Source organism: Muscardinus avellanarius (assembly GCF_963383645.1).
Source record: "Muscardinus avellanarius genome assembly, chromosome: 2".
NCBI classification, from domain to species: Eukaryota; Metazoa; Chordata; class Mammalia; order Rodentia; family Gliridae; genus Muscardinus; species Muscardinus avellanarius.
Genome location: NC_137787.1, coordinates 126,178,429 through 126,196,760, shown reverse-complemented (window position 1 = coordinate 126,196,760; position 18,332 = coordinate 126,178,429). Strand labels below are relative to the sequence as shown.

Genomic DNA, 18,332 nt, shown 5'->3' with positions numbered 1-18,332 from the left:
TTCACGTGTGTCCTTCTAATTTTTTATCATCGTGTAAGCTGGTCTGAAAATGGAGTACGGTTAATAAATGGAGCAGGCAGATAATACTATGGCTCAATCACAGGACTGAAATGTCTTCAGTAGGCCAGATGAGGACAGGTGGGAAAGCAGAGACGAGGTACAGTCAGGAGCAGAGAGTTCTGGTGCTGTCACACAGAAGAATGGCAGTAGGTAATGACAGTAAAACCGCATTTCAGAAACTAGAAGAAAATAAATGGAAGGGGGCACAGTGGCACATACCTGTAAATCCAGTACTTGGGAGACTGAGATGGGAGGATCACAGTTTTGAGGTCAACTGCAGTAACTTAGAGAGATCCTGTTTAAAAATAAAAAGGGCTGGGGGTATGGTTCAGACTTTGAATGCCCCTTTGTTCAATCCCAGTACCGGAAAAAAAGACAAAATATGGGAAAAATATATTGAAAGGTTTCACCATAAAGAAGTAATCATGTTTGAGGAGACAAAATTACTTGACCTGATATATCTTTTTAAATATACATTTATTGGTGCATCATAATCAGGTTCAGAGTGACAGGAGCATGAGCGTGCACAGCACTTGATGAGCTGCCCTCCACACTCCCTCCTCCCCGCTTCATCCTCACACGTGCTACTGAGACCAGCACTGACAATTCCACAAGGTGTCATGTCAGTGGAAGTGTTCCCTTCCTTAGTTCTCCCTCCCTTCGACTCCTTCCATCACTCCACGAGTGTTGAGCCTGATTTAAATATTACACAATGTAAACATGTATTGAAATATCACATGGCATTCTGTTAGTATGTGTAATTCTTCTGCTTCTAGGTATCGTTCTGAATGCATTTAATGTAAAAAAAATAGTACATTAGATAATACAAAATATATCCTGTGTGCTTTAATCTTGGTACCTCAATGCAGAGCATACAGCGGGTTCTCAGGCACTAATTGTTAGTTAAATATACAGAAGAGAAGAAAGATGAAGAGGAAAGGAGAGACTGGGAGTGGTAATAAAGGCAGTCAAGGCTCCACATTAGAACTGGGTAGAGAAGCAACAGGCAGGATTAGAATGGACTGATAGAAAGAGGCTTCATGTTGACAAAAGAAGGTGAAGGAAACAACTTACTTTGAAGAGACAGGGAGAAAAGGGAAAGAAAAGACAAGCTAAAGTGTGTATAATACAAAGGACCAGAGATAGGGAGAGAAATGTAGTGTAAAGGGACTAATACCCAGAGCACAACATGAGCTGGAGGCCAAGCCAATTCACCAGCGGCTGGCTGCTCTGAACATGGTGTGGTTCCCAGGGGTAGACAGCAAAGCTCCTTTAAGAAATACACATCTCACTGGGCTAAAAATTGTGAAGATTTGCATCCAGACTTAGAACAGTGGTACAAAGTCACCTTGGAGATGCTGTGACCTGAGTGTCCTTACCGCCTCTCCAGGCAACTGCTCGAGGGACCAGCAGCCCCTCCAAAATAATCATGTCACCTTTCTACCTCATACCTTCCCAGAGACTCCACTGTGTCCGCTAACATGTTTGAGCTGTAACACAGCTGAGCTACTGCTGCAAGGGGGCTGGTGGCACCAAGTGGTGACACTGTAAAGAGTGAGGAAACTGTGGCAAAACTGACATGGTAGCAGGCTTATCTAGATGAGGTTTCCACTGATACAACCATAAACCATCCCTGAAAATGATTATACAGAGAAAATGGAGTTAATGAAAGCCATTAAAATGACGAAGCCCTCTGGTCGAGGACTAGTATCAAGAATATATAAAGAACACAAAAACTTAATTACTAAAAAAAAAAACACAATCAAAAAATGGGCAATTGAACTAAATAGATACTTCATAAAACAAATATAAATGACCAATAAATTTATGAAAAAATGTTCAACATCATTAGCAATCAGGAAAAATGCAAATCAAAACTATACTGAGAGCCGGGCGTGGTGGCGCACGCTTGTAATCCCCGCGCTTGGGAGGCGGAGATAGGAGGATCGCGCAGGTTCGAAGCCAGCCGTGCTGGCGTAAGAGACCCTGTTTCAAAAAATATATAAAATAGGTCTGGGAGTGTAGCCCGGAGGAAGAAGGGCTTCCAGGAACCCCAATACCACCAAAAAAAAAAACTATACTGAGATTCTGTTTAACTCCAGTTAGAATGACAATCATCAAGAATACAAACAATAGAACCCGGCATGGTGGTGCATGCCTCTAATCCCATTACTTGGGAGGCTGAGGCAGAAAGATCACAGGTTCTTAGAAAGCCTCAGCAATTTAGTGAGACCCTCAGTAATTTAATGAGACTCTGTTTCAAAATTAAAAAATAAAATAGTTCTGGGGGTGTACCCAAGAGGTAGGATACCCTTGGGTTTAGTCCCCAGTACAAAAAAAAAAAATACAAACAATAAAAAATGCTGGCGAGGAAGCGGGGAAATAGGAGCTCTTATATGCTGTTGAAGGGACTGCAAATTAGATCAGTGTGAAGGTTTCTCAAAAGATAGAACTATGACTCAGCTATACCACTCGTAGATATCTTTCTAAAATAATTAAAGGGAGAAAATTGAAGTGATCCATACATACCCATAGTTATAGCAGCACAGTTCACAACACAATAGCCAGATTATGGAACCAACGTAGGAGTCCATCAACAGAAGAATGGGTAACAAAAACGTGGCCTACAATCACAATGGAATTTTACTCTGCCATAAAGAACAACAAAACTATATCACTTGTGGGGAAAATTAGTAGAATTAGAGAATATTGTGCTATGTGAGCCTCAGAACGTCCAGGATAGAATGTTTTCTCTCATATGTGGAAGCTAGAGAGAAAATAGGAAACTAAAGGGACTTAAGATAATTGAGAGAGACCAGGAGAAGAGTGGAAGGGGGCTGGGGGAAGGTGGGGGAGGGTAACGGGAAAACCGATGACGGGACAGCTCAAATTCTGCTGCGCCCATGTGTGAAGGCCTCACTACCAACCTCACCATTGTGCACAGGGAGGGGTGGGGAGTGGGTGGGACCTGAAGGGAAACACATCAAGACCTGTGCGCATGTATATTTGCATGACCTGAACCTCACTACAATGGATAATTACAGTGCACCAATAAAAGTATTTTGTGTGTGTGTGGTACTGGGGTTCCTGGAAGCCCTTCTGCCTCCGGGCTACACTCCCAGACCTATTTTATTTTTTACAATTTTTAATTTGAAAACAGGGTCTCCTAAGCCAACGCGCGCAGCTGGCTTCGAACCTGCATGATCCTCCTGTCTCTGCCTCCCAAGCGCGGGGATTACAAGCGTGCGCCACCACGCCTGGCCCAATAAAAGTATTTTGAAATGCTAAAGAAAAGTAACAGACTCTCCCTCTCTCAAAAATATGTCCATCACTTAGGAGACAGGAGGATCATTAAGTTCGAGGCCCAGTACATGGTAACTTAGTGAGACTCTGTTTCAAAAATAAAAGGACTGGGGGTGTAGCTCAGAGGCAGAACACCCAGGGTTCAATCTCCTTTACCAAATATACATATAAAGAGAAGAGAAGAAAACATTGACCTGGGTGTTTTTCACAAAGCCTGCCTGAACCAAGAAACCATCATCTGTACTGAAACTAAATTTCTACGGTGAGATGTTCTTACTTAAAGGTGAAAGCCATGCTATTGGAAAAACAGTTGAAAAAGAGTAAATCATGAAACATCTAGAACATCGCACTAACCTAGTGATAAATGTTTCGTCCGAAATTAGGGTCTTTGGTCCCCAGGACCAGGCACTCATCTACTGACCTGAAAAGGTTGTCTCCCCTGTCACCACCCCACCACTGACACCACTCAAATCAAAATGACTGTCACCCTCCACCTGGGGGCAGGGGCAGAGGCAGCTCTGAACTGTCAAGTGGTAAAGGGATCTAGAAAAGACCTCAGGAAAAGTAAGAGAGGAAGACAATGAGCATGCTCAGCCTACTCCAGGGATGATAAACCGACCTCTTCACCCTTGGACCACTGGAATCCACCATTTTGCTAGATTTCTTGGTACTAATGAAATTCACAAGTGACAATTATCTTAAAACTTGAGAAGCAATTGCCTTTTTTTTTTTCTTTCTCAGGAGATATGCCCTTATGGTGCATAAGTAAAGAACTACTATATAGCCGAAAAAAGAGATATGTGTGCTTCCCAGATCCTGGCAGGGTGGGAGTGTGTGTGCGTGTGCGTGTGTTCTTTTCCAAAAACAAACTTCCCTTTAGAGGGTGAAGAGAAAGGAGCAGACAGGAGGAATGCAGCCCAGAAAACATATCATCTGATAGCATTACCAAGTTCAGATCCACCACCCTGACCTCAGCCTATAGAGGGACCGAGCTTTAACCATACTCCCACTACGGCTAAAAAAGAAAATAAATGTTACTTTACCTGCTTCCTGTAATTCTGCAATGACTTGGTGATGCTGTACTAGTTCCATGAGATTGCCAAGCAGAGCTGCAGAGGTCTAGGGGTACATCCCCAAAAACAAAGCAACTCATAAGCAAAATCCCATTACTGAACCCGGGATCAATAGAAACTGTGGAGAATCAACTTTAATCCCCAAATGTATCTCCTGATTGACGTGTTTCAGCTTATTTAGGTCTTGTACCTACACACACACACAGAGCACCATATGATATTCTAATGCTTTGTCCAAAGTAAGTTTTGTGGATGCGCTTCACAGCATAACACCCTCATCCCCACTCAGCCCACAGAAGCCTTCAAGAGCTGTGGCCACAGCTAGAGCCACCAGGGGCATCACCCACCTGGGAGCACTAACAGGACCCCTGCTGGGTGCTTAACTTTTATTGTGTGGATCTTTAATGTCCTCTTCAATTTCCAAATGAAAACTTAGAATACAAGAAATGGATATGACCATCACTTTATTTTTATTTATTTATTTATTTATTTTGGTGGTACTGGGGTTCCTGGAAGCCCTTCTACCTCCGGGCTACGCTCCCAGACCTATTTTTACATTTTTATTTGGAAACAGGGTCTCCTAAGCCAGCGCGCGGGGCTAGCTTCGAACCTGCGCGATCCTCCTGTCTCTGCCTCCCAAGCGCGGGGATTACAAGCGTGCGCCACCACGCCCGGCAGACCATCACTTTATCACTTTAGAAAATCCCTCTTCTAATGATAGAAAAATACAACATAAATTTTACCATTTTGTTTTTATTATTTATTTATTTATTTATTGGTGGTACTGGGGATGGAACCCAGGGGCTTTCTACCTCTGAGCTATACTCCCAGACCTATTTTCTATTTTATTTGGAAACAGGGTCTCACTAAGTTGCTGAGAGCCTCACTAAGTAGCTGAGGCTGGCTTCCAACCTGTGCGATCCTCCTGTCTCAGCCTCCCAAGCGTGGGGATTACAAACCTGCGCCACCACACCTGGCTTAAATTTAACCATTTTATTAAATTATTTATTTCTTATATTTTTGATGCTGGGGATTAAACCCAGAGGCATTCAACCTCCAAGCTACTTCTCCATTCCTATTTTATTTTGAAACAGGGTCTCACTAATCTGCTGAGGGTCTTGCTAAATTGCTAAGGCTGTCCTTGAACCTGTGATCTTCTCATCTCAGCCTCCCAAGTACTGGGATTGCAGATGTGCACCACTGTACCTGGCTATATTTTACCATTTTTAAGCATGCAATTCAGTAGCAATAAGTATATTCACAGTGTTGTGCAACCATCCCTACTACCTAGTTCCAGAACTTTTTCATAACCCCAAATGGAAGTCCCATACCATTAAAATGTCTCCTTTATTTGTTTATTTATTTTCTTAGAGTTAGGGGTAAAACCTAGGGCCTCATACACCCTAACAAGCACAGGCCTTGCTGTTGAGCTAACAATCCTCCTGCTCTCAAAGCTTCTCCTTTTCGACTGAACTAACCTCTTTCAATTCTTTCTGTGACCTCTTGCTACACATAGAACTCTAAATATGGCCAAGATCAGCTGCTCATTTGGTCTGAAAAGTAATTGATGTATGAGGGATCAGCAGTGGAGGAAAAGATAAGGGGAATGAAGAAACAGAGAGAGAGAAATAGATGCAGGGACCTGAGGACAGGGACCTTTGCTCCCTCGGCAATCACCCAGGGTCTCTACCCTGTCCAAAGACACAACCCCAAACCGAGGGCTGCTGGCCGGCCCCTTTGGGTGGGGGGCTCAGTCCTCACTCTGCAGACTTTTTTTGTACTGAAGACTTGGTAACTACAAAAGGAAAACCACATACTACCTTATGTACACTCCATCTTTTAGCACAATAATTGCACAGTACTTTTCTATTTCACATATTTGGAATTTGCTTGGAAATCCCCCCTCCTTTGCCAAGCCCAGACGTGAAATAGTTTAGCCAGCATCGAAAGTGGCACATACACAGCCATGCGACCGAGGTCACCACTGTGCCCAACTGAAGAAAACACACTCGCCAAGACACTCTCGGATAACCTTTCCAGCAAACAGCTTACTGTTCAACATGGCCTGAAATCACTGAAAAAGTCAAATCAAGGAAGCTCCTCCCTCTCACCCCACCTTCACATGATAAACATCTCACTCAACTGTGCCATAATTAAACTGACCATCGCTAAAAAGCAAATGAAACACAGAAAACATTCTATCACGTCACCGCACAGGGGGCCAGTCTTCCAAGGGGATGGGCTTTGGTTCACCCTTGTATTACTTTAATCTAAAGTTAAACTGCCATAGGTATAAATCTATTTCCCTCAAAAGTCCTATATATAATTGATACCATATATGGCTAAGACCACATATAGTAAATATATTTTTATAGACTATATAGCTAATACTATCAAGCTGTGTAAGCATTTATTTGGATCCATATAAATTTTAAGGTTTCATTAAGTAGCTCTTTGCTAATGGTAAAGAAGCCTGCCATCTCATTTTTAAATTATTTAGCTTAATTAAAGTAGTGTGGGAATACACGTTTTATTATAAAAGAGCCACAAAGTACAAAACCAGGCTAAGCTATAAAAATTTCCCTTATGAGCTGGTGATATAGCTCAATGATAGAGTGTTTGCCTGGTTTGCAGGAGGTCCCTGGGATCAATCCTCGGCACTGTGAAGGAAAGAACTGCCCTCATGGAGAACTGAAATATATTGACAAACCAGGCGTGGTGGCGCACGCTTATAATCCCAGTACTCGGGAGGCTGAGACAGGAGGATCGCAGATTCACAGCCAGCCTCAGCAACTTAGTGAGACCCTGTCTCAAAATAAAAAGTAAACCAGGTGTGGTGGCCCACACTTGTAATCCCAGCATTCAGGAGACTGAGACTGGAGGATCACAGGCTCACGGCCAGCCTCAGCAACTTAGTGAGACCCTGTTTCAAAATAAAATAATAAAAGAGAGCTGAGGATGTAGGTCAGAGGTAGAATGTCCCTGGGGGTTCAATCCATATTACCACCACCAATATATATATATATATATATATATATATATATATATATATATATATATATATATATATTTCTGTTTATATATGTTACTCTGCTTATGTATTATATAATATATTACATATATAAACAAATGTTTCTTGTCAATGTGGGGTTTTTAAATAACATAAATACGGTTCTAAGTCAGGCGTGGTGGTGCATGTTTGTAATCTCAGTACTTGGGAAACTGAGATGGGAGGATCATGGGTTCGCAGCCAGCCTCAGCTACTTAGCAAGGCCCTCTGCAATTCAGTGAGAACCTGTTGCAAAATAAAGAATAAAAAATAGGGCTGGGGGTAGAGCTCAAAGGTAGAATGCCCCTGGGTTCCATTCCCAGTACCACAAAAAAATAAAAAAATAAAATAGGGCTGGAGGTGTAACTTGGAGAGTTGGAGGTAAAATGCCCCTGTGCTCAATCCCCAGTACTGCTAAAAAAAAAAAAAAAAAAAAAAAAAGGATTTCATCACTTGTTTATTCAGTTATTCAGTAGATATTCACTGAGACCGCAGTAAACTAAGTGCTAGGAACCAGACAGGGACCCTGAATTTTCTTTCTTTTTTTTTGGGGGGGTTGTACTAGAGATTAAGCCAAGGGACATTCTTGCTCCTACCTACACTCCCAGCCCTTTTTATTTTGAAATAGGACAACTCGCTAAGCCAAGGCTAACCTTGAACTTGTGATCCTCCTGTCTCAGCCTCCCAAGTATTGGTATTACAGGCATATGACACCACACCCAAAGGACATATCCCAAACCAAATGAAAAGACCTTAGTTTACAGCTTCCCTCTTACTCAGTGGTTTGGGGGAGAGGAATATCATACACCTTTCCCATCACTGTCCTGAATCTTAGTTTTTGTTTTGTTTTGTTTTCTTTTCTTTTCTTTTTGCAGTACTGGGGATGGAACCCAGGGGCATTCCACCTCCAAACTACACTCCCAACCCTATTTTTTATTCTTTATTTTGAAACAGGGTCTCACTGAGTTGCAAAGGGCCTCACTAAGTAGTAGCTGAGGCTGTCCATGAACCACATCCTCCTGTCTCAGCCTCCCAAATGCTGGGATTACAAGCGTGTGCCGCCAGACCCAGCTTAATCCTAGTCCTTTCTAAGAATTCCTCTATCTTTTTCATGGCTAAAGAGTCAATAGTCTTATCAGCAACACAATGCCCATCAAATCTCCTATAGAACCTGCTTTACAACAGCCTCATAATTCTTTTCAGCTTAACAAATTATAGGGTTGGTCTTCACTGTGGCTCAGTTATCTTATACTTCAATATTTCTTTTCTTTTACCTACAAAGCCTCTGCCATGGGGTTTGATTTTAGAATTTTAGAATAATATTTTAAGTAAAGGAGGAAGTCACATTTGGAAACATTGGAATCATTTACTTTAGTTCGATTTGACAGGTCCATGATTTTTCATTTTCTAACTCTGTCAACCTTTGCCATTCTAGCGTGTGTGTGTGTGTGTGTGTGTGTGTGTGTGTAATTTGGTGGTACTGGGGTTCCTGGAAACCCTTCTACCTCTGGGCAACACTCCCAGACCTATTTTATATTTTTTATTTGGAAACAGGGTCTCTTAAGCCAGCAAAACTGGCTTCGAACCAGCGCAATCCTCCTGTCTCCGCCTCCCAAGCACGGAGATTACAAGTGTGCGCCACCACGCCCGGCCTCTACTAGATTTTGATTTCTCTACCTGGGACATACATACTGTTTCAAACCACCAAAGTTTGATGGGATTTATAAAATCTCCTTTGTGGGTAGTCAAGCAGGTATCCTGCCTTTAGTTTTCCTGGGTCACCTTTACTCTTCCCCCTTCCCTCTTGGTACTAGGAATTAAATCCAGAGACAGTCTACCTCTGAGCTAACCCCCCCGCCCCCGGCTCTTTTTATTTTTGGTTTTGAAACAGGGTCTCACTAAGTGGTTAAGAATATCGCTAAGCTGCCAAAGCTAGTCTTGAACCTGCAATCCTCCTGTGTCAGGCTCCCAAATACTGGGATTACAGGAATGTGCTACCATGCCTGGCGACTGTTAGCCATCTTGAATCTATATTTTGACTTTTGTGGTCCTTAATTCAGACACAGTTTTTAGCTAATCAATTTCTTTAAGAGCTACTGGTCTAAAGATATGATTATTTACCACATACATAAAGCTATATATATTACCATCATCATTATAGCTATATTATTGAAAAATATTATATGCCAAATTCAAACGATTTATTTCATTGGCAAGCCAAGACTGTCCTAACAATAAAAAATGATATTCACTTTTTATCTTATTAAACTTAACAAATATATATTAACTAATGACACAGACATTTTTATTCTAGAGAAACCAAACAAACAACAATTAGTCCTTACCCATGCAAAATGGACACAGAATAGATACAAATTTATAAATGTGCAATGTAAATGGTATAAAATTCCATAGGATACAGAAAAGGACTTGGGGCGGGCAATGGGGTGGCTGCATGGAGATGTCATTTGAATTGGACTTTGATGGTTAAAAAAGAGTTATGATGATGATGAGTCTGCCCAGATTGGATGACATGATGTTCTCTGTGTCAAAGTACAGACAGTCAACTGAGCAACAAGATAGGAGCCACTGGTCAGAGCAGCAGGAAACTTAGGAAAGCAACAGGTCATTTTTGCATGTGTGTATGTATGGAGAAAAAGGTAAACATATGGTGTCCATTTACCCAATCAAACAGATCAACCCAAAAGCTGTACAGATTTATTTACCCAATAGTGAATTAGGTTGAAATTATATTCCATGTGCTTTACTAGGCAATATGGCGCTTATGTATAAAATTCCAAGATGATTCTTCACCATAAGGTATAATAGGAAGCAATAAATTATTTATAAAGTCTCTTGAAAATACTAAACACTAAAGGAGTTGGATGCATTTAGAATTTAGATCACAAGCTGACCCTCAACCACTATTAGCAGCCAACACAACCAGTCATTCAAGACCTTGCACTGAGTCTCATCATCAGACACCTTTGAATATTACAGGGTCCTACAAAACAACCAGTGTAAAGATTTATTCATCTCTCTGGGCCAGTGAAACCTGTGAAATCACCTGAGTTCATATTTCCAAGCTCCAGGGACTGGGGTGTTTTGAACTTAAGAGGATAACGTTAACTGATGTACAACTAAGAATCCTGAGGAGAGCTGGGCACGGCAGGCCAGTCGGTAGCATCACGTAAGGAGTCAGCTCAGGTGACTAGCACAGTGTTGTCATGGTAACCAAAGACCACAAAGCTCACTTTCCTCCTCGGTCCCCAACTCTCCACTTTCCACTGTGTTCATGTGCTTGATCATTCCTTCAGTGTCTGGAGCTCAGCTAGACTCTGAGGACCAAGTGAGGCCCCGGGCACAACGACAGTACCCCTGGAGCTCACATAAGTCTGCAACGTGACTACTGCTCAGTGCGAGGGGGGGGGGGAATGCGCAGAGTACCCGAGATGGGATCCAGGAACAACAGAAGATGCTTTCCAAAGCAGCTGATCCTTGAGCTGAGTATTAAAAAATGAAGAAATATGTTTGTTTTTTGAATTTGAGACCAACTTCATCCCCCAACATCTTTTATAAGAAAGATATATGAACATATGAAATAAAAGAAAAAATCTACTAACTGCAGCTGCTCTAAAATACAGTAAAAACAAAGAACAAGTCAATTGTAGCCAGGGATCAAGGAGACAACCAGAGCAAAGTCACCGACTGCGAATTAGTCAGTGTGATTCCTACTGAGGACCTGTTTAAGGAGACAGCAGAAGTGGGGGAGAAAGGCAGCGAACTGATCATAAAGGTCCTTACCTTAACAAAAACATAAAAGCTTATCCCTGTACACATCCTCTGAGTCAATCTTAGAAAATTGTGTCTAATCCGGCATTCATGTTTTTGTCAGCCCTCACAGTAAATGTACATAAGTTAATTTGGTTGCCAACATTGAAAAATCATGAACTTTGATGTAAAAATATTCAGGTATCTGGGTTTTCTGTAATATTTAAAAGACAATCCTAGCAGATGCATTCCTGTAATCGCAGTACTTGGGGATTACAGGAAAATCTCAGGTTCTGGGCCAGCCTCAGCAATTTAGTGATACCCTCAGCAATTTAGCAAGACCCTGTTTCAAAATGAAAAAGGACTTGGGGTATAACTTGGAGGTATAATAGAATGCCCCTGGGTTCAATTTTCAGTTAAAAAAAAAAAAGAAAACAAGAACAAGAAGACACTACTAGCTCAAATTCCCAATGATGAGAGCTAAGCAGGGGTTCCCTCTTATAGATGGAAAACAGGTCATCTGTGTTCCAAAGGGAAAGTCTCCCTCCCACTATTTCATCCCCAACTCATTTAATTCTGCAGCCTAGACCCTGAAAGCATCTACATTTCAAGTCTTGCTCCTCACCCTGTTGGGCCAATCTGATACAGCTTCTTATAATAAAGGGAAACAATTACTGAGTTTACACAGCAATTAGGTTTTCAGTGATCAAAGAATCTGTATTCTTTGTCTGATGCAATGGAAATATGTAAATAAGCACATTCACATTACTTAGGCTATCTCTCCAGAATAAAACATACACAATTAACTATCTCAGCAAGACAAAGGCGGGGGCACCACGTGCATAAGTGAGTTCTCCGTGTTACTCCTAATGGCTAACAGCCAAAGAGGGAAAATTCAGAGAGTGACCCTTCAAGGAACTTATTATCATTGTGAAGAACAACAAAATTATAAAATATCTAGAAATAAATATAACTAAAGGAGAGCAAGATATTTAAAGCATAAGATCCAGGTGAGGTGGCACACACCTGTAATCTTACTACTTGGAGGCTGAGACAGGGGGAGCATAAGCTTAAAGCAGCCTCAGAAATTTGACAAGATCCCCAGCAACTTAACAAGACCCTTTTTCAAAATTAAAAAGTCCGAGGGTATAGCTCAGAGGTAGAACGCCCTTTGGGTCAATTCCCAGCACCACCCTCACCAAAAATAATAAAACAGAAGAAAAAAACATAAAACCATTCAGTGACATAAAAGAAGATGTAAATAACTCAAAATATTGATATTTCTGGATAAGAATATTTATTATCATGTGGAGCCTAATGCCATTTTTGTGAATCAAAATATTGCCAATATCCTATATTCTTCAACCTAAAAGTAAATATGATAGGTTTTCCCAAATTATTATATAAACTCAGTGGAATTCCAGTCAACTTCCCAACACTGCATTTTACAGAAATTGACAAGCTAAACTTGAAATTTATATTGAAAATAAAGTATCAAGAACGGTCAAGACCACTTTGAAGAAGAAAAAATGGTCAGGCCATGTCAGATATCAAGACGTATGACCAAACAACCATAACCTAAATGATGAGGTACAAGCATAGATAAATGAACATCAAATGAGAGCCTAGAAACAGAACCACTAGAATTTGGAATCTTGTATCTGGTGTAGCTGGTATCAACACTCAGTGGAAAAAAGGAAGATTATTCAATAATTGATGCTAAAATAATTTATTGTTTATAGACAAAAATAAATAAATTAGATCCTTGCCTCACACCATACAATATTCCTCCCCAAAAGAAAATCTAGATTCATTGAAAATTTAAATAAGGGAAAACAAAATCCTAAATAAATCTTTTAAACAGATTTTATGGAGAAAGTATATGGGGGGAATGCTTTATGATATCAGGATAGAAAATATATTTTAAATAAGTAACAGAGCACAAACTGTGTATAATAGAAAATATTAAATTTGACTATACTAAAATCTAAAAAGGGGTTGAATCAAAATTTTACCATAAACAAACTTTAAAAACTGTTTATAAAATGGAAAAAGACTACAACATATTTAACCAAAGGATTAGGATTTAAGAACTATTTTTTAAAAATCAGAATCATTGAGAAAAAGACAAATAAGCCAATAGAAATATGGGCAAATCAAGGAGATGCAAATCAAAACCACACTGAGAATCCATCTAACCCCAGTCAGAGTGACAAGCATAAAGATGTCAAATAACAACACATGCTGGCAAGAAAGTGGGAAATAGGAACTCTTCTACACTGTTGGTGGGAGTGCAAACTAGTTCAGCCACTATGAAGATCAGTGTGGAGATTCCTTAGAAAACTGGGAATGGATACACCATACGATCCAGCTCTACCACTCCTAGGTATCTTTGTAAAGGGGTTGAAATCAGAGAACTACAGTAACATATGCATACCCATGTTCATAGCAGCACAATTTGTAATAGCCAAAATATGGAACCAACCTAGGTCTCTATCAACAGATGAATGGATTGCAAAATTATGGGAAATACACACAATGAAATTCTACTAAGCAATGAAGAACAAAATCATGTCACTCACAAGAAGATGGAAAGACCTGGAGAACATTGTGTTAAGTGAGATCAGCCAAGCACAGAAAGAGAAGGGATATATGTTTTCTCTAATATGCCCAAACTAGAAAGTATTAGGGATACCAGAGGGACTCCAGATAATGGAGAGGAAACCTCGGCAAAGCTAGAATGGAAGGGGAGGAGATGAAGGAGGCTGAGGTTGATTAATGGAGGAGCTACATCCGAATATGTGCATAAGTGTGAATGTAGCATGGTCAACCCAGACACTTATTGTTAGGAGGGGGGAAGGGAAAGCTGGGGGGAAGGACACCAAGTACCGTGTGAATATATGCCATTGTCAATATGATCCACATTATTATGTGAAACTATAGTGTACCCATAAAAAAAAAAAGAGATGGGTAAAGGCCAGGTACAGAAGCCTACGTCTATAATCCCAGTACTTGGGAGGCTGAGAAAGGAGGATCACAGAGTCGTCATGGTAACTTAGTAAGACCTGTTTCAAAATAAAAGATAAAATAGGGCTAGGGATATAGCTCAGAGGTAGACCATACTGGGTTCCCTTCTGTAGGAAATAAAATTTGTAGATACTGTGTCATTTTCTCCACCTTCACTATACTGAAGTTGGTGCAGATCATTCTCAAGTATGTTTTTATGCTTTTTCTACAGCTATGTATCTTTATACAACATAGACTATTATTTTGGGTGTTTAAATTTGTTTTTGTAGTACTGGGGATTGAGCCCAGGGGCATGCTACCTCCAAGCTGCACCCCAGCCTTATTTTTTATTCTTTATTTTGAAATAGGGTCTCACTAGGTTGCAGGGACTTCACTAAGTAACTGAGGCTGGTCACGAGCTTGTGATCCTCCTGTCTCAGCCTCCTAAGTACTGGGATTACAAGCCTGTGCCACCAAGCCTGGCTAAAAATTCTAAATGAATGTTATACCTTTTCAACAACATTTCTTATTCATCACTGTTTAAATTTTTATCTTTATTGATAAATGCAAATGGAGTTTATTTTTAACTAATAATATTCTAGTCACAGATTTTTTTTTAAAGAAATCCACTTCTCTACTACAGGATAACTCTAGGTAGGGTTTGCTTTTTTTGCCTAAAAATGAAGGCTTCAATAAATAGCTCACACAGTTATGTGCACATTGATATATTTCCTTGTGTTGGTTCATTGTTATATCTACTTCTAACTCTACCAAATATTACCAAATTGTTTTATATGACCAATCCTTATGATATTGGGTTCCATTCTGTTGAAAAACATTTCCCACAAGAATTCTCATTTTGGCTGAATTTTAATGTTCTCGTTGTGATTATTTTCAAACCTTAAAAAAAAACACAGAAGAAGGTTACTCGTGTACCCATCATTAGGATGATCAGATATCAATATTTTGCCATATTTGGATTATACCCTGTTTCAAAATAAAGAATAAAAAAGAGGGCTGGGCGTGTAGCTTGTAGGTAGAATGCCCCTGGGCTCCATCCCCAGTACCGCAAAAAATAATAAATAAATAAACTAAAAAATAGGACTACGGGTGTAGCTCAGAGGTACAATGTATGCCCCTAGGTTCCATCCCCAGTACTGGGGGAAAAAAAAAAAAAAAAAAAAAAAAAAAAAACAACTTCAAAGCTCCCACTTAAAGGATTGCAAGTGATCCTCATAGCAATTCCAGGAAATAGGTGGAGCAGGTACCAATCTAATTTTATAAATGGAGAGCCAACTCCAAAGAGGTTCAGTGATGTGGCCAAAACTACAGGAGAAGCCCTCATGTTTTCCTGTTATGTAGGCTTAAAATATTAGCAACACCTTGGACTCATGTCTTTCTATTCCTGTACCCAATAAAGCACCAATTCCTGTTGGTTGTTCCTGCAAAATGTCTGTTTCCATTTCTTCCTCTCTGCTTCCTTTCCCACCACCCATGTTTGGGGCCCCTCCGTCCTTGCCTCAGTGACACTGGTGAGCCGGACTTCCAGCAGCTACTCTCTCCTCATCCCGGGTCATCCTGCAGCCTCCTTCTAGACTAAACTTCCCGAAACATCACTTCCCTTGCATCATTTCCCTGCTCGAAATTCTCCGTGACTCCTCTTCCTTCAACCAAGAATCAAAACCACTGCTCAACGACGATTTCAAAGCCCTCCTTCATCTTGCTTCGCCGCCAGCAGCCCTCCACGCTGTGGCTCAAGGCCTCCTCCTCCCGCAGCCTTCCCCGAGCTGGCCCATCCATCCTCAGCTATGCCCTTGGCGGGTATAACATGCTACATTTATCCATTCTTGTTCATTAAATATTTTCTGTGTGTTTTATACGTGCATCAGTGAGTATGAATGAAAGAGAAAGGGAGAAAAAGAAATAGACAATACATTTGTGTATGTTTGCTAAACTAATATTCCCTCCTTCACAAATACCATGTCCTAGCCTGCTGCACCAAGTCTCCGACACAGCCTGACAGCAGAGTCAGTATTCAATGAACACTTGATGACAGTCTCAGCTATTGAAGCTACTAGGTCTCGAAGCCAGTCTGGTGTCTTGAGAATTAATTCATGGCTGGCCCGCCTCCCCTTAGGCCAGGCTCTGCAGGGCTTAATGCTGGCGTTTTCTGAGCACTTACTTCATGCCCTGCACATGCTGCTCATGTTCACAGCTATCAAGTAGGGCCTGCTTTCATTCATATCTTGAGATTGAGAAAACTGCTAGGCGTGGTGGCGCACCCTTGTAATCTCAGCATTCGGAGGCTGAGACAGGAGGATCCTGGTTCGCGGACAGCCTTAGCTATTTAATGAAGCTCTTTTCAACTAAGTGAGACCTTGTTTCAAAATAAAGAATAAAAAATAGGGCTAGGGGTATAGCTCAAATATGCCTCTGGGCTCCATCTTCAGTGTGGGGGGAAAAAAAAGATTGAGGCAACTGAAACTCTGAAAGTTTAAATAACTTGCTAACATGACTACACCTGCAGTGGTAAGGCGTGTATTCAAACCCAAAGTCTCACAGATAGGCTTTCCATTGAGGTGAATGATCTTATACAAGCTACACAATTGGTAATGCCAGGTTCCTCACATGTAAAAGGGGCCCAATAACCCGCCTTGGGATTGAACCCAGAGGCCACAGAGGTAGGATTGAGCCTACGTATGAGCCACATCACCAGCCCTATTTTCTTTCTCTTTCTTCTTCTTTTTCCTTTCTTTTCTTTTTTTTAAAAAGGGTCTTGCTAAGTTCCTGAGAGTTTGTAGGTAGTTGTGGCTACCCTTGAGCCACGCACACCACACCTGGCTATAATCTACCTTCTTAATATCTGCAGCTTGATGCCGGGCGTGGTGGTGCACGCTTGTAATCCCTGCGCTTGGGAGGCGGAGACAGGAGGATGGCGCAGGTTCGAAGCCAGCCTCGCTGGCTTAAGAGACCCTGTTTCCAAATTAAAAAAAAAAAAAAAAGTCTGGGAGTGTAGCCCAGAGGTAGAAGGGTTTCCAGGAACCCCAGTACCAATATATATATATATTCTGCAGCTTGAAAGTTGGGCACAGCAGTTCGCCCTCATTCTTCCCTACCCAGTGGGATATCTGCCTCTCCAAAGCTGGGATCACAGCTTTGCTGAGTGGAGAAGGTGCTAGCAGAAAACCCAGACAGAGAGAGAACAAACGCACAGGCCTGCCAGGTTAACAGAGCTCAGATTTCCTCATGTGGGCGCAGAACGATAAGAAGCCACTTGGGTTACAGAAGTAGCTGTATTTTGTTTGTCCTCCAGGCCTGCTAATCTAAACATCTCTCATTCTTCAGGAATTATTTTAGGACCTGGAAACAGCACGTTGTTTATTGAAAGAGTCACAGAGGAGGATGAAGGTGTCTATCAGTGCAGAGCCACCAACCGGAAGGGTGCCGCGGAGAGCTCGGCCTACCTCACCGTGCAAGGTAACAGCTGCGCTGCGTGGGGAGGCGACCAGAAACTGCTCAGTCCCGTTTGTTTAGCTACCACCTCGGCCCCCTGCTGCCCCAACAGCAAGGGCTGTTCCTTCTCCAGCTTCTTCCCCATCCTGTCCCTCCAGGGAGGTGCCGTCTGCTTCATCTGGAGAGGCAGGTGAGGCCCGGGATGGCTGTCCTCAGGGAGGCCATCCTCAGAGCTCACAATTTCAACAGCCCGGGCAGGGGCTGGAGTTCCTGGAAAAGAGGAACCCCACAGAGCTGGAGTACAAAGCCCAGGCTGGAGCGGCTGCACCTGTGGGAAAGAAGGGGCGCCCTCAGGCTCACACTCTTTCCTCTCCCCCTTTCTTACTTCAGAAGTCCCTGCATTTGGGAGGCGGAGACGGAAGGATCTGGTCTGCAGACAGCCTCAGCTACTTAGTGAGGCCCTCTAGGGCAGGAGGTCTCAATGCCCCCCTGGGTTCCATCCCCAGACTGGCAAAAAAAAGAAGTTAGGCGCAGGCCACTTGCTTTTCCCAAGCTTTTCCTAAGCTGGTTTTAGCATGAATGTGAGCAAGATGTGATCAGAGAGAAGCAACACAAAA

The 18,332-nt window shown here is 41.7% G+C and overlaps 1 protein-coding gene across 1 annotated transcript in view; it reads left to right on the top strand.

Moving 5' to 3' along the window:
* The window catches only part of FLT1 (fms related receptor tyrosine kinase 1), a gene marked incomplete at its 3' end in the record, with an annotated part of 206,155 nt that overhangs the window by 123,303 nt on the left and 64,520 nt on the right, over positions 1 to 18,332 (top strand). Inside the window, exon 15 of the mRNA XM_080690255.1 lies at positions 17,608 to 17,739. Coding sequence (XP_080546381.1) covers positions 17,608 to 17,739 — 132 coding nt within the window. The remainder of the gene's footprint in view (positions 1 to 17,607; positions 17,740 to 18,332) is intronic.